At 37.9% G+C, this 15723-nt stretch overlaps 1 protein-coding gene across 1 annotated transcript in view; it reads left to right on the top strand.

Annotated features, from left to right (window-relative positions):
* The window catches only part of Itgbl1 (integrin subunit beta like 1), a 245340-nt gene that overhangs the window by 205655 nt on the left and 23962 nt on the right, over positions 1-15723 (top strand). Inside the window, exon 8 of the mRNA XM_028868297.2 lies at positions 14459-14575. Coding sequence (XP_028724130.1) covers positions 14459-14575 — 117 coding nt within the window. The remainder of the gene's footprint in view (positions 1-14458; positions 14576-15723) is intronic.

Raw genomic sequence — 15723 nt, 5'->3', positions numbered from 1 at the left:
TCAACTCTCAGTGACATGTTTCCTTGTATGCATCTGTTAGTCTTCTACTTTACACCTGCATATGATTTCTACTCAATGCTAAATGCTCTTGGGGCAGAGAATCAGTCTTCTTTCTTCAATTATTATATTTAAAATTTGAGAGTAAAATTCCTGGTTTTAGGCCTCTTTCTCCTGGACTCAGGTTATCCAAGTAGAAATAGCTTCATCTTTTCCACTCTCAGGGCATGAAGTGCCCATACAGGCTTTTTCTTCAGGGAAACTTTTTCAAGAGTTTGCAGTTTCTTGCTCTTGCTCCAACTCACAGTTTTTGTATTTGGGTGTTCTGAAAAATTGCATTACTTCCCATAAGAATAGTAATGAAAGTATTTTAGATGTAACATATTATTTCAGTTTTATACTACTAGAAGCTAAAACATGAATATTGTATACTTTGTTATAATCTATCTTCATTATTATGCTATTTTAACAAGCAGCAATTATTAAAAGCTTACATATAAAGTCACAGTTCTTTGACTATGGTGGCCAAGGACTGGGAGGTTGAGTTATAAGAATTGTAAGTTAAAAGTCATCCTACATAGTCAAAAACAAACAACAAAAATTCACCTTCCTAGAGAAAAATAATAAACTGAATTAGAAGATAAGAAACTTATAAGAGAATATGTTTAGAATGTTTATTAATTATTCTTCCCATAAAGCAGTTGCAGTTTTGAGACAAAAAGAAGTGAATCTGCTAATTAAATTTCCCACCGGAGTTATTGCAGTGAGTCATTGCTAACATGTTGTGGGTAAGCAGTACATTCTGGGACTCTTAGGCAATCAGATGTGCTTAACTGAAATAAAAGTAATCACGTTTCACCCAGCACCGTGCTTTGTATGATACAGAGTTATCACTGTGTGAAGCATGTGAGCATTTAGCCCTTGTTCTCCTTTAATACTTTGATTTCATTTTCTGAATTCTTTTACAGGATGATGCTAATGTCATTGTTTAGAGTCATTGGTCTATTCCAGTCAATAAGCATCAGGTGAAAGCAAGTCTTTTCACCCAGGAGCCAACATCATAATTTTCTTCTGACTTGCTGTCACTTCGAAGAATATGTTATTCTTCAAACAACGACATAGGAGCTTTGGAGAAACTGTGTTTCCATGTAATTTGTTCTGTCTTCCTTTGTTTTTATTTTCTGATATTAAGTCCTGTGATTTTTAGAGGATGTGAATGAGGCACATAGTACAGTTAGTATCATAATATAGTGGGATCCTAACTAAGTTCCACTTGTATTTCCAGAAAATGGTCATATACTTTCTGTTATGAGGGACATGTTAAGGAGTGCAAGTCCCCCATCAGACACTGTGCCAACTCTGTTTGCCATCTGAAGTCCTGAAAACAAGTTGACCACATCCTTAAATTTAAGATTATCAGGTTTCTGACATTTCCAAGATCACAATTCCTGGGTTTGAGATGTGATTGATGGCATTTTTAAAAGAACAAGAATAATAACAAAAGTCAGCCTTCATCTTGGAGTTGATGCTAAGGGTAATTTCTCAAAAATAGACATAAACTACATATGTATGTTATGAACATAATTATTGATATGATCACATCTTAAATACTATTTAAATAATAGACAAAATATGTGTAAGACTTTACTTTTATACTTTTAATTTGTGATTTAAAAAATAAATTCTTAAAATAGGGGCCAAAGAAATGGTTCAGCAGATAAGAGCATTTGCTCTTCCAGGGGACCCAAGTTTAGGTCCTAGAACTGATGTCCTACGTCCCACAATGATCTGTAACTCCAGTCTCTGGCTTCTGCAGACATCAGCACACATACTAATACCTAGCTGCTGCCATACACACCTACACAGAATTAAAAATAATAAAAATAAATCTTTTGAAATATTTAAATTTAAAGCCCAAAAGATAGACCCTAAAATATAGCATAAGATTCTTCAAGCATGCTGCTTTATAATGTCTCATCTGTTAAAAAATAAAATGCTTGCTAGTCACCCCTGAGGTGGAAAGTCCACGCTTGCTCTGAATCTGATCATTTGAGCACTACAGAGAGACTCAGGCCTGAGTTCACTCCACTCCTTTTGCACAAATCAGTTGATATGAAAGAAACACTCTCCACGGAAGCATCTGTCTACCGTTTCTGTTGCTGCGACCTCTTCCACTAGGCAGCAGCATTTGTTCCTTGTGTCCTTCCTTTGGTATTCACCCTACAGACTTGTAGTTATGTGTAGCAGGAATCTTAAAGAGTCTTATTAATAAAATCAAACCTGAGCCAGTTATTGGGGTGAACACTGGAAGATCAGAGAGCCAGAACAAGCCACAGCTACCTCACCTCGCCGGATCCTCAGCTGGTCTTGTTTCCCCAGACTGGAGGCCTCTGAGTCCTCATCCAGAATGGGTCTCAGCTGAATTGCTGCTCAAAAGCCTGAATGCTTAACCAGGCCAAATGCTTAACCAGCCAAATTGTTGCTGGAGGGCTTCTCTCCAGGTTCCCCAAGCCCCGCAGTCCCACAATCCACTTATAAAATAATCACTCAGAAGCTTATATCACTTATAAACTGTATGGCCGTGGCAGGCTTCTTGCTAACTGTTCTTTTATCTTAAATTAACCCATTTTTATAAATCTATACCTTGCCACGTGGCTGGTGGCTTACCAGAGTCTTTACATGCTGCTTGTCCTGGCGGTGGCTGCAGTCTCTCTCCCTCCTTCTTCCTGTTTCCCCAATTCTCCTCTCTCCTTGTCCCGCCTATACTTCCTGTCTGGTCACTGGCCATCAGTGTTTTATTTATATAGAATGATATCCACAGCACTTCCCCTTTTCTTCTTTTTTTTAAAAAGGAAAGTTTTAACTTTAACATGGTAAAATTACATATAACAAAACAATTATCGAGCAAGAATTGCAGTTATAATATTAAAGAAGATGTCCTGTCTATCTTATATTTGTGAGTTTAAGGTTTTGTATCTAACATCTTTTATCATAACTGAGGAAATTACAACTATCTAGTCTTCAACCACATCAAAAACCTCAGAAGGATATAATATTATATAAGTAAACAGGAAGAGCATTGTAATAAGTTTCAAAAATCTAGATTTTAGTATGTGTTTCTTGCTTGATATTGTTTGCATTGGTTGTAGTTACATCTTATCTAGGTCATTATCCCTCATTATTTCTGGACAATATTTGATAACCATTCCTTTGTATATAGTCTTGTATTAGTTTAGAACCTTCTTATTTAGACAAAAAGGAGGAGATGTAGTGGGTAGCCATTCCAGCTTGGATCTGGAAGTTCCAACCCCCATTGAGACTCTGGCAACTGTCACGCCTACGAGGCAGGGCAAGGGGAGGCGCTGGAAACCCGAGAGCTGGATGGGCCAGCGCTCTCTCTGTGCGCTCTCTCTGTTCCTGGACCCTGGACGGTGGAGGTTGACCGAGCAGAGCTCCAGAGAACACAGCTGGATTGCGATACACCTTCCCCAGACCCCCCACAACCTATCTATTCCTTCATTTGTAAGTCATCCACTAAATAAATCTTCCTTTTAACTACGTGGAGTGGCCTTTATAATTTTCCCCAATACCAAATGCTTCTAGTTTCTGGTCCTCATGCCTTATATACCTTTCTGCTTTCTACTACCACTCCCTGGGATTAAAGGCTCGCTTTCTGGGATTAAAGGTGTGATGACTCACCATGCCTGGCTGTATCCTTGAACACATGGATTTCTGCCTCTAGAATGCTAGGATTAAAGGCGTGTGCTACCACTGCCTATCCTCTATGTTTAATATTGTGGCTGTTCTGTCTCTGACCCCAGATAAGTTTAATAGCATGCACAATATTTGGGGGAATACAATACCACAGTTATGCTAAACTACACTTGTGTGTGCTGAATCACTGGTGTCAAAGAGAAGTCAGGAATTGCAAACAACTCCTGTGTGTTGACACCTAAAACCTTAACCCTGAAAAGAGTCATTCTCCAAAGGTCTGTACCAACTAAGAAGAATATTCTGACCCTGAGCAATGATACAGACCAGACACTGTACATGACAATGATTTGCCTGCTTTGATTTATGCCTTTCATAATAAACGGCTGAGGCATGTTTTTTTTTTGTCTTATTAATTGTGCAATTTTCATTCTGATGAGTTTGGTAATCAGCAAAGGGTTCTCTGCAATCTGGAACCTGTCCATTCTTTAGTATGTGTAACTTGTCAGATATCACACATGGGCAAACTATGTTCTAGAAATTAACAAAACTGAGGAACATCTCATGGCTTTGTGACTAGGATCATATACTTATCATTTGGTTACACACCACCACCTGTGAGATATCCTCCTCCAACCGGCATTGGCATTCATCCATCTTTTGCATAAACAACCCTTAAATTCTAGCTGTCTTCCACACAGCTAGACTATTGTGAAAAGGCTCTTCTCTACCACTGCCTTGCCTCTCGACTGACAAAGTGGCATCTGTCCTGTGGTGAGCAGAGCACTACTTCTGGGCATTAACAGTTCTAATTTTAATTTTATGGGTTACATCATTGTGAGCTATACTTCCTGATTAAATATTTCCTGACTTAATCATTCCCTGACATTTTAACCTTGCATTTGCAGATTTTGAGGTACCTTTGTATGAGTGAGAAATTTCTATCCAATAGCTAAGGTTTGTATTAGAAAGAAAATGAGGTTTGAATAATATTTTATTTTAGTTTTAGAAATTATGAAAGGTTGAAATAATGATATAAAATCCTTTGGGGGGCTAGATGATACTCCTGTGATGTTTTTCTTGATGCCTTGGAAAACCATTAGACATGAGTAAGGCTTGTTACTCCTTTCCACTTTTGAATTTTAGAGACTGTAGGGAAGACAGAGAATATCCTATTAGTACAGCATTTATTCAGATATCTAATTTCTTCCCACGATTCCATGGCAACTTCATTATCTTATTCTAAGAATGAATGTTCAAATAGAAGGATTGCCATTATTTGTACTTTAAAATCAGGAGTAATCTTCCTTGTGTAAAAATTGATGTGTGATGTCAATGTGGGTGGTATTCAAAGAGTTTTTTCTTCTTGTTTTGAAATGGAAGGCAAAGGTACTGTTTCATCTTCAAATCTCTGAGGCAGGACTATTTTATTCTCCCAGAAAAAAAATTATGCTTAGATGAAACAGTACAGAATATTATAGTTCTCAAATGCTTAATTTCTTCCCATAGAAATTTCAAGGGAACTTAGGATGCATTTGGCAGGCACTTTTTTTTCTAGTGCAATCAGGTTGCTATGGTAAACCTATTATTTTAGGCAAAGCAGGACTGTGTTAGTAAACTGCTAATCTCTTCTCTGTTTTATGTGAGTCTCTAATTACTCTCCAACCATTGAACATGTACTGCAAGCACAGTTTACACAATTTTATAAAAGGAGAAAAATAAGGTCATAGACAGTGTGCCTGCTGTGACCATCGTGGCAGGTACAGTTAGTATAAAGGGGCTCTTCTTAAATAATCTCATTCTAGAGCAGGAAGTACACATTTTGGTTGGTTTAATTGAAGAATTAAGTGAGAAAGGAAGTGAACAAATTTTATTCAACTAATTGAAATATATAATATATGCCCCAAAATGTTTTATTATTAAAGATATATGCAATGGTAATGATATTGTAATATAATGATAATGTGTGATGTTTGTGTAACATCTATTGGACACAGATACTTGGAAATGCTCTTTGTTTCCATTATACCCTTTTAGCTTTTACAATATTTCTGGGCAATGTGCATTAGTATTATCCCCATTATGGAAATGATAATGAATGAGGTTTACCTTATTCTTCTATACAACTATATTTCCTGGCAGATATGCCAAGATCAAAATTCAGCCCTACTTAAAAGTTAAGAGTGTGACTGTTCTTCCAGAGGACCTAAGTTCCAGTTCCCATGTTGAGGGACTCACAAGTGCCCGTAAACTCCCATTGTAGGGAACACTGTAAAGCTCAACACTATAAAGCTCAACCCTGCATTACTAGAACCTTTTGCTATCTCTGTAGATTATGCTTATTCATATATTTTTATCTTTATTCTCTGGTTATTAATGGCATTTAAACATCCTTCTTAATATTGTGTCTTCAGTAGCCGACATGATAATTAATATTTCTATTGTGTGTTGACCGAACAACAGAGCAATGTAGCTGAAATTTTTCTAGTCCTGCCTGACTCTCATGGCCCCATGGTCAGGACAAATCTCTCTCATCTGCCAGTCCTGCAACTGCTGGGACCCAAGTAAACACACACAGCCTTATATTAATTAAAACTTCTCAGTCATTAGCTCAGTCCTACAACTGACTAGCTCCTATATTTAAACTCAGCCCATGTCCGTTAATCTATATGTTGCCACATTTTTTGTGGCTTTACCTCTGTGCCATTAACATGCTGCTCCTTGGATGGTGGGCTGGTGTCTGCTCACTCAGCCTTCCTCTTCCCAGAATTCTCCTTCTCTGCTTATCCCACCTATACTTCCTGCCTGGCTACTGGCCAATCAACACTTTATTTATTAACCAATCAGAGCAACACATTTACTTCATAAGGAGAGATATCCACAGCACTTCTCCTTTTCTTTTTTTTTTCAAAAAGGAAGGTTTTAACTTTAATGTAGTAAAATTACATATAGCAAACAGTTATCCAGCAAGAATTACAGTTACAATATCTAGTCTATTTGTAATTGTCAAAATTAAAGAAGATATTCTATCTATCCTGTATTTGTGAGTCTAAGGTTTTATATCTATCTTATCCCTTATCATAAAGAAAAACTTTCAGCTACAGAGCTGATTACATACATACTGATATTCAAGAGTGTTGAGTCTTGTTGAGCCTATTGTTAAATAAGAATATGCATGCCATAGTGTTTTAAGGAAGTTACTGTTCATCATACAAACATTGCCATGTGAAATGTGGAGTAGATGTTGCATGGGCTTTGAATGCACAGGTGTGTGGGTGCAGGGGACAATTGCTACAAGAGCAAGGAAGGAACAGAAAATTAAAGGGAGTCACAGAGAAGGAAGAAAAGATGAGGGACATATAGACCAAGAAACAAAAATTGCCTTCATAATTTCACATAGCGTTATGAAAGTTTTAGACTATTAACTTCTACCAGAGATGAACTTTTCAACAACAATATTTCCAGACAGCCCTCTATTCTCCATTTTAATCAGTGTGACTTGTATCTGCTGTGAATGTTCCTTTTTGTTAACCATCATTTATATTTGGTCATATATATATATATATATACATATATATATATATATATTCATGAAATCACATACTGTATATATATATATGCACACATGCACACACACATATATGTACATTTATATAAGTAATATACTTAATGTTTACCTAGAAGGGTGTTTATTTAGTGTGTGCTTTAACAACTTATTTGCTTATGCTATGTTTTGCTTTACAAAAATTAAGTAGTGACTTTTTCTTTCTTTGTTTGTTTGTTTGTTTTGAAACAGGATTTCTCTGCATAGCCTTAGCTGTCCTGGAACTCTCTTCGTAGACCAGGATGGCCTTGAACTCATAGGGATCCACTTGCCTCTGTCTCCCAAGCACTAGGATTAAAGGTGTGCACCAGGACTGCCTAGCTTTTAAAAAAAATCAAATTTATTAGTACTTTACATATCTGTTTTGGGCATCATGTTTGGAACAGCCTTTTTCATCTAATATTTAGGCAAACTCCATCATATTTTTCTTTCAATATTTTGTGATTCAAACTTTTGAATTTAAATTCTGAATCTACTGGATTAATTGATTTAGTTAAAGGATGTTCAATAAAGATAATCAGGCTACAATACACAGCACCAGAAAAGCTAAGTAACAAGGAGGACTCTAAGAAGGACGCATGGATTTCCCTGGGAAGGGTAAATAGATGATATCTACTGAGTAAACTTAAGGTAGAATAGAGGAGAGTGGATGGAGGGATGGGAACATAAAGGATCCCAATGGTTGAGGTGGGGGTGGGACAGAGTGGGAGAGTAATAAGAGAGATAACTTGAGAGAGGGGACCTTTTGGGGGTTAGGGAGAAACCTGGTACCAGGTAAATTTAGTGGAAAGGGTGCTTGAACTGATCTTCTCCTGTAATCAGATTGGTGACTACTCATTGTCACCAGAGAGCCTTCATCCAGTAACTGATGGAATCAGGTGCAGATATCCATGGCCAAGCACTGGGCTGAGCTCTGAGAGTCCTGTTGAAGAGAGGGAGAAGGGATTGTAAGAGCAAAAGGGGTCAAGATCATGATGGGGGAATCCACAGATACAGCTGACCTGAGCTAGTAGGAGCTCATGGACTCTGGAGCAACAGATAGGGAGCCTGCATGCCACCAACCTAGGCCCTCTGCATGTGGGTAACAGTTGTGTAGCTTGATCTGCTTGTGGAGCCCCTAGCAGTGGGATCAGGACCTGTGCCTCATCTATGAGTTGGCTTTTTGGAACCTGTTCCCCATGCTGGGATGCCTCCCCTAGCCTTGATGCAGGGGAGGAGCTTGGTCTTGCCTCAACTTTATATCCATGCTTTGTTGACTCCCATGGGAGGCCTACCCTTTCTGAATAGAGGAGGAGTAGATGGGGGTGGGTAAATGAGACATAGAAGGAGGGAATGGGGAGAGAGGGAGAGGGGAAACTGTGGTTGGTATGTAAAATAAATTTTAAAAATTTAATAAAAAATGATAAATTTAAAAAAAGAAACAATTTTTGGTGACTCATGTTATATCAAACTTACTTTTAAATAACATACTAAGGGCTAGAGAAATGGATCTATGGTTAATGGTTAATATCACTTGTTATTTATACAGAGGATCTGTGTTTGGTTCTGAGCTCCCACATGGCAGATCACAACCATCTATATATCTAGCTCCAGAAGATCTGATGGCATTTTCTGGCATTCATAGGCACCAAGTCCACATGTTTTAAACATACATACATGCAGGCAAACAGTCATATGCATAAAATAAAAGTAAATATTTTGAATTTTAAAATGACATCTTAAGCCCATCATATATATATATATATATATATATATATATATATATATATACATATATATATATGATATTTACTTAAGGCATTGCGAGTTATTATAATTATATACTTAGGTCTAGAAATAAATAGTGCCTCCATTCTAGTGAGTCTCTTCCCTCTGTTCCCTAGGAGCATAATTCTTCCCCTGTGAAAATGATATTCTTTCCTTTACAGTAATCACATGTGTGGTTTCCTTCAAGTTTTCCTCCTAAGTCTATGTTCTTAAGTACTGCAGTGTTCAGACTTGTTTGTTTGGAAAAGATAACATCAAACTGTATGTGTGATTTTACAGGTGACTTCTTGCTTTGAAGGTTTTTATGGTACTGTACGCTAGAAAGACAGCTTAGCAATTATGATGCCTGCTGGTGACCATGTCAGAGGAGCAGCAGATGGCAATGAAAGTTGGAGGTGTTTTTGGTTTTGGTTTTGTTTTTCGAGACAGGGTTTCTCTGTGTAGCTTTGTGCCTTTCCTGGAACTTACTTGGTAGCCCAGGCTGGCCTTGAACTCACAGAGATCCGTCTGGCTCGGCCTCCCGTGTGCTGGGATTAAAGGTGGACTGCTACTCACATCACCAGGGAGGCTACCTGGAAAACAGGACCCCAAGAAAGACACGAGGATCGCCCAATGACAGAGAAATGGATGAGATCTACATGAACAGCCTGGACATGAGTGGGGGTAATGAAAGGCGAGGGTCAAGGGAAAGAGAGCTTGGGGAGTGGGAGATCCCAGCTGGATCAAGAACAGAGAGGGAGAACAAGGAATAGGAGACCATGGTAAATGAAGACCACATGAGAATAGGAAGAAGCAAAGTGCTAGAGAGGCCCATAGAAATCCACAAAGATACCCCCACAATAGACTGCTGGCAATGGTCGAGAGACAGCCCAAACTGACCTACTCTGGTGATGGGATGGCCAAACACCCTAATTGTCATGCTAGAAACCCCATCTAATGACTGAGGGATCTGGATGCAGAGATCCACGACTAGGCCCTGGGTGGAGCTCCGGGAGTCCAATTAGTGAGAAAGAGGAGGGTTTATATGAACGAGAATTTTTGAGACCAAGGTTGAATAAAGCACAGGGACAAATAGCCAAACGAATGGAAACACATGAACTATGAACCAATGGCTGAGGGGCCCCCAACTGGATCAGGCCCTCTGAATGGGTGAGACAGTTAATTGGCTTGATCTGTTTGGGAGGCATCCAGGCAGTGGGACCGGGTCCTGTGGTCATTGCATGAGTTGGCTGTTTGAAACCTGGGGCTTATGCAGGGTTGTTTGGCTGGCTCGGCCTGGGAGGAGGGGACTGGACCTGCCTGGACTGAGTCTATCAGGTCAATCTCAGTCCTCGGGGGTGGCCTTGATCTGGAGGTGGTGGGAATGGGGGTGGGCTGGGGGGAAGGGGAGAGGGTGGGAGGGGGAGAACAAGGGAATCCGTGGCTGATATGTAGAACTGAATTGAAAAATATTTGGAGGTGTCAGCCCACCACGAGGAAAATCCCTGATGGGTGATTCTCAGACAGGCAAGGACCTGAGACCACACACTCCAGAATGTCTTTTGCTTCTGCTATGCCTTCACATGTTTGCTGCTGCCATCTTTCTCTAGTATCTGGCATGGTATGAATAGGTGTGAAGAGATCCCCATTGCCTGTAATGTAGTGTGTTTATCTCATGGAAATATCCTGTTCCACTGAACATTTTTACTCATGGATTATTATGAAGATGATTTCCTTCTCAGCTGTACTGGTTAACTGAAGCAACGATTTTATACAATAATAGTGTTAGTTTAAACAGGATTTTGATGATTGGGTGATTTTAATAAACATAGTAATGGATTATGATAGAGGTTAGTTTAGTGGAAAAATTAGCATAGGTAAAGATAGAATAAAATGTTGCCCCTACCTGAAAAAGTAGAGGATAAATATAAACAAAGAAGTGTCACACAGATAGAACACATGAGTTTCTATTGAGGAGCCGTATAATCTGTGGCTTAGGTTAATGATTAAGAAAAACAACTGACTTCCAGTAGCCTAGCTAGCTTAAATTCTTTTAATCAATGTTGGGAGATATATTCACAGGTTTCGGAGTGCATCATAGCTGAAACAAAGCCTTAAAATAACTACAGGGTAGATCAGATATTTTGATAATAGCTTTGAAATGAAAAACCCTAAAAAATGATCTAAAGTTCACAAGAATGAGTTATAGATTAATTAGGTTATGGTAAAAAATACAAAGCAGCCCATTTGTTACTAGTTAACATACTTTCCTTGGTAGAATTGGCTAGTGATCAAAGAAAATTATTAATTGCTTGTATCCATTTCTGTCCTCAATCTCCTGATATGTAATACTATTGATTAGTGAGTATGCACACTAAAGATTTAAAGTAAAGCCCACTGATTGTTTTTCCTGTATAGAAGTTTAGGTTTGTGAACCCAGCCTTTAATGACTGAGTCATCTCTCCAGCTCGTTTCGGTTTTTGATTCCTTTAAGATTCCTTATAAGATTACCTTTCAAGATAAGTAATAAAGTGATTGATTCTTTATTTGTAACGGCAGTATGCAGCCTGCCAGTAAAAGAACTGACTGAGAAAAATAACTTGCTTGCTTACACTCTTTTAATCTATAACAAGTTGCTTGGGTCGGAATGTATGTGGGCTCTTGGGGATAATTTGTTTTTCACCTGCAATACGTAAAATATTTAATCATATAAGGGATATGGATAGCATGCTGTTTTTTACTTGTATTCATTGTAATCATTCACTTGAAAAATAGAATGTAACCACATATTGTAATTTTTATATTGCTTGAAAGATTTTGCTGGGTATATAGCTATAAGGGAAAAAAGACAGAGAAGAAAGAAAATATCAAGAATGAGAGAATAAGAAAGAATAAAGATAAAAGTAGAAGAAAATACCAAGAATAAAGAGAGAGTTAGAATGAAAACATCAAGAAAGACAGAAGGGACATTTCTGGATAGAGATAAGAAACGAGAATTGATTTTCATTGACCATATATCACAAAATAGAATGTATTAGCACTATACATATATGCTATCATTCTCCTTTTCTAGTAATTTGTGAAACCACATTCATATCTTCAAAAATTTAGAACAATGCATAAAATTATATAATTTCTTAAATAAAAGAAGTAGATTAAATTCAACTTTTTTTTCAATTAAGACAATAAATTGACATATTGTCTTTCTACTTCAGTAGCTGAGACCATTTCTAACTCCCAACAGGATCAAAAACTCACTGGTAGTTTGGACTGGGAAGATCTCGCTGTTTTGATAGGATTTAGGCACTAATGATCTAGTATAAAATTCTACTTGGTGCTTTAGTAGTGAAGAGTTAATAGATGAGAGACAAGAAGCAATTCTGCCGTGTAACCAAGCATGAGTAAAAAGATGGTTTCGGCCAGGCAGTGGTGGAGCACGCCTTTAATCCCACTACTCGGGCAGGGAGGCAGAGGCAGGAGGATCTCTGTGAGTTCAAGGCCAGCCTGGGTTAGAGAATGAGTTCCAGGAAAGGCTCAAAGCTACACAGAAAAACCCTGCCTCAAACAAACAAACAAACAAGCAAACAAACAAACAATAAAAAAAAGGAAAGATGGTTTCACAGAGCTCAGATTTCCACTGACTTCTTGCCATTGGTGGAATTCTGCAGAGGCAATGGCAGAAAGTACAAGAGTAGGAAAAAGCAAGGTACACTAGTGGTTTCTGTGTCTTCAGGGCACAGCCTCCATTGATTATGTGCTTCATTAATGGGACAAAAGATTTTATAAAGAGTTCTGGTTCAGAACTTACTTGAATCATCAGTCTCTGCAACAGCCTGGGAAGGCAGTAACAGCCAGGATAGAAGTTGCTGGTGCTGTGATCTGTGCTGAGCTCTGTTTCTTCTAGGAGCCTAAACCTTTGCATTCATCCTTGAGAATCAGAACTCTAGCAAGAGGTTTTCTGCATTTCCATTCTCCATTCTGGCCACAAGGGCCAAGAGGAAGGACTGTCATTCAGGAAGAGACCCTTCTCTGTTGCTGAAGTTGGAGCTATCCTCAAGCAGAAAGAGTTGTTCGAAAGCCAGAAAAACAAAAACAAAAACAAAAACAAAACACTGGATTGAAAGTATCTCATTATTCAGAGTATTCTAAGGGGACACTGGTCTCATCCTTCCTGCCAGAGAGACTGAATCACTGCATTAGATCATCTGTAATTTCAGCTCTGAGACTGTATGACTCTAAATACTATTTTTCATCCCTCCATCATCACCAATGCCAAATTTCTTTAACAAGATACAAGTGCAGTAACAGCATTTGCAGGGCCAGCTCTGAAGCATCATAGGATCATGTCAGTGGGAGTGTAATTATGATGGTTGGGCTAATGACTGGGAGTAACAGATGTCTTGAAGCACTGTCACTCAGATGAATTTCTGGCAAACTGTTTCAATTTTTCAGACAAAAGGAAATTTCTTCCCATGTGGTCTCATGATGCTATATTAAGATATAATATAACTTAATAGATAGGTGAATAAGCTTTAAGGTTAGTGAGAATGGATGTAAATTTGATTCTAATCTTAACTAGTTGGTTCACCATGAGCAACTACTTAACTTCAATGATTTTTCTTGTCTAGTCAAAAAGGTATAATGTACTAGTAAATGTGTGGTACTATAAAACAAAAAACAAACAAACAAACAAACAAAAAAACCCGGGACAATGCAAGGAATAGGTGTTTGGCATCTAGGTACAACTGAAAAAAAACAATGATAGCAAATATCATCTCACTAGCTGAGATCTTCCCTAAACATGAGCCAAACTCATTCTGTAATGTTTGTGCTTTGAGGTTTTTAGGCTAAATATAATACAACTTTGGAGGTAATGGGTTTTAATGTTTGTTCCATTTTAAAAGAATTTTATGAACTAGGGAATTGGCCACAAATAATCACTAAGTTACCAAACGAAAATATAAACATGATTTTTTTTCTCATGAGAAGCTCCACATCCAATTAAAAGAATTTTTAAATAACCAAATTATGTTAAATTAAGTGAAATATATACTGATCATATATGAATATTTTATGTAAATTATATATACTTTGTTGCAATCATTTTAATTTAAAGTACATTCAAACTCAATTATTAAGTAGTTTCATCATGGAATTATCCCTCCTGATTAATTGAAACAAAAGTAGCCTAACAAGTGTAGCCAGCTTCTGAGCCAGCCACTGTCCTTTGCACTTCCAGGTTTCTTAGCATTTGTGTGTTGACCTTCAGCGTGTTGTAGAGAAGATGGGAAAAGCATTCATTGGACACTTCAGGAGATCTGAGTTTTGAACATGCTTGTTTCTCTGAAGGCCCTTCTGAGACTGACACTCCTAACCCTGCTCTCTTTGGATATCTTGTAGGCAAATGTGAATGTGGCAGATGTACTTGTTACCCTCCAGGAGACAGCAGGGTGTATGGAAAGACCTGCGAGTGTGATGACCGCCGCTGTGAAGACCTGGAGGGCGTGGTCTGCGGAGGTGGTAACCAATCTGTCAGCCTTATATCTTCTGCATGCAGATTATTTTGCCTGTCCTTTTTCATTGTTTATCCCATTTAAAATTTCTGTTCAAAAGAAGTTAAGAAATATACCATTACACCTTAAAGCAATATAGCTTTATTAGCACTTTTATAAGCAAGAAATCTTACCTTGGGGATATGTGAAAAGACTGTCTAATCTAAATCAGTTTCTAAGTTCTATGCTAGTTGGTGGTAATTAAAATGTTTCCATGCAATCTGACATTTGGTCATATTTCTATTATTTCATTCAGAAATACTGATGGAAGAAAGAAGTGTCACCCAAAAACCTTGGGAAGAAACTGTAAAATTATAGTCCGAGTTGAACTACAGAGTTAGAAGAGATAGAAACTCAGTATTTCTGCCTTGCTTTTGGATCCCAAAAGCTACCCCCCCAAAAATAATCAATTATCCAAATAAAGAATAAGGCAACACAAGGGTAATTTGCAAAGTAAAATGAGAAGATGAAAGTCTGAGATATGAAATGCTGACATGAGCTTTATCCAGGAGAAGGAATATATATCTGAATTATTCTAGTTCTGTCAATCTTGAAATACATTATATTAACAAGACTGATGTTGCTTGTATCTTTTGACCTTCATCTGGTAGCTCTCTTCTCAGAATGTCTATCTTTATAAGTTTGTATTTACCTTCTTGTGTATGTTGCTCTGTAGCATACTCCGAATCACTTACAATTTGAACCATGGAGGAAAGTTCTTTGAAGTAACCACTGTTTCTGGTGGTTTCTTGTGCTGTAATCATGGAAGTTACCCTAAAAAAGAATTTCTGCTTTCTTCATTTTAATGGTGGAAATTGGAGGGAGGTTGACAGTTAGCATCCAATAACTCACAAGTGACAGACCAGGACTTGAGCCTCCACACTCAATTCACAGATCTTTCTTTACACTGTGGAGCTCCTTGAGTATCATCAAATTGTTTCCATATTGCCATATTGCTTTTAGGTTGGGTTAATATTAGTTCATTAATATTAGTTGCTAGTTGCCAGAGTTATCCAAGGAGATTATTGTTATTGTGTTACCATTTAATTGTGATAACGGTATATAGATGAAGCTTAGTGGGGATCTGAAAAGTCCAATATGTACCTTTCTATT

The sequence above is a fragment of the Peromyscus leucopus genome, chromosome 9 (assembly GCF_004664715.2).
Source record: "Peromyscus leucopus breed LL Stock chromosome 9, UCI_PerLeu_2.1, whole genome shotgun sequence".
In the NCBI taxonomy this organism is placed as follows: domain Eukaryota; kingdom Metazoa; phylum Chordata; class Mammalia; order Rodentia; family Cricetidae; genus Peromyscus; species Peromyscus leucopus.
Note: the sequence above shows the minus strand (reverse complement) of the source record. Positions and strands in the feature narration are given on the sequence as shown.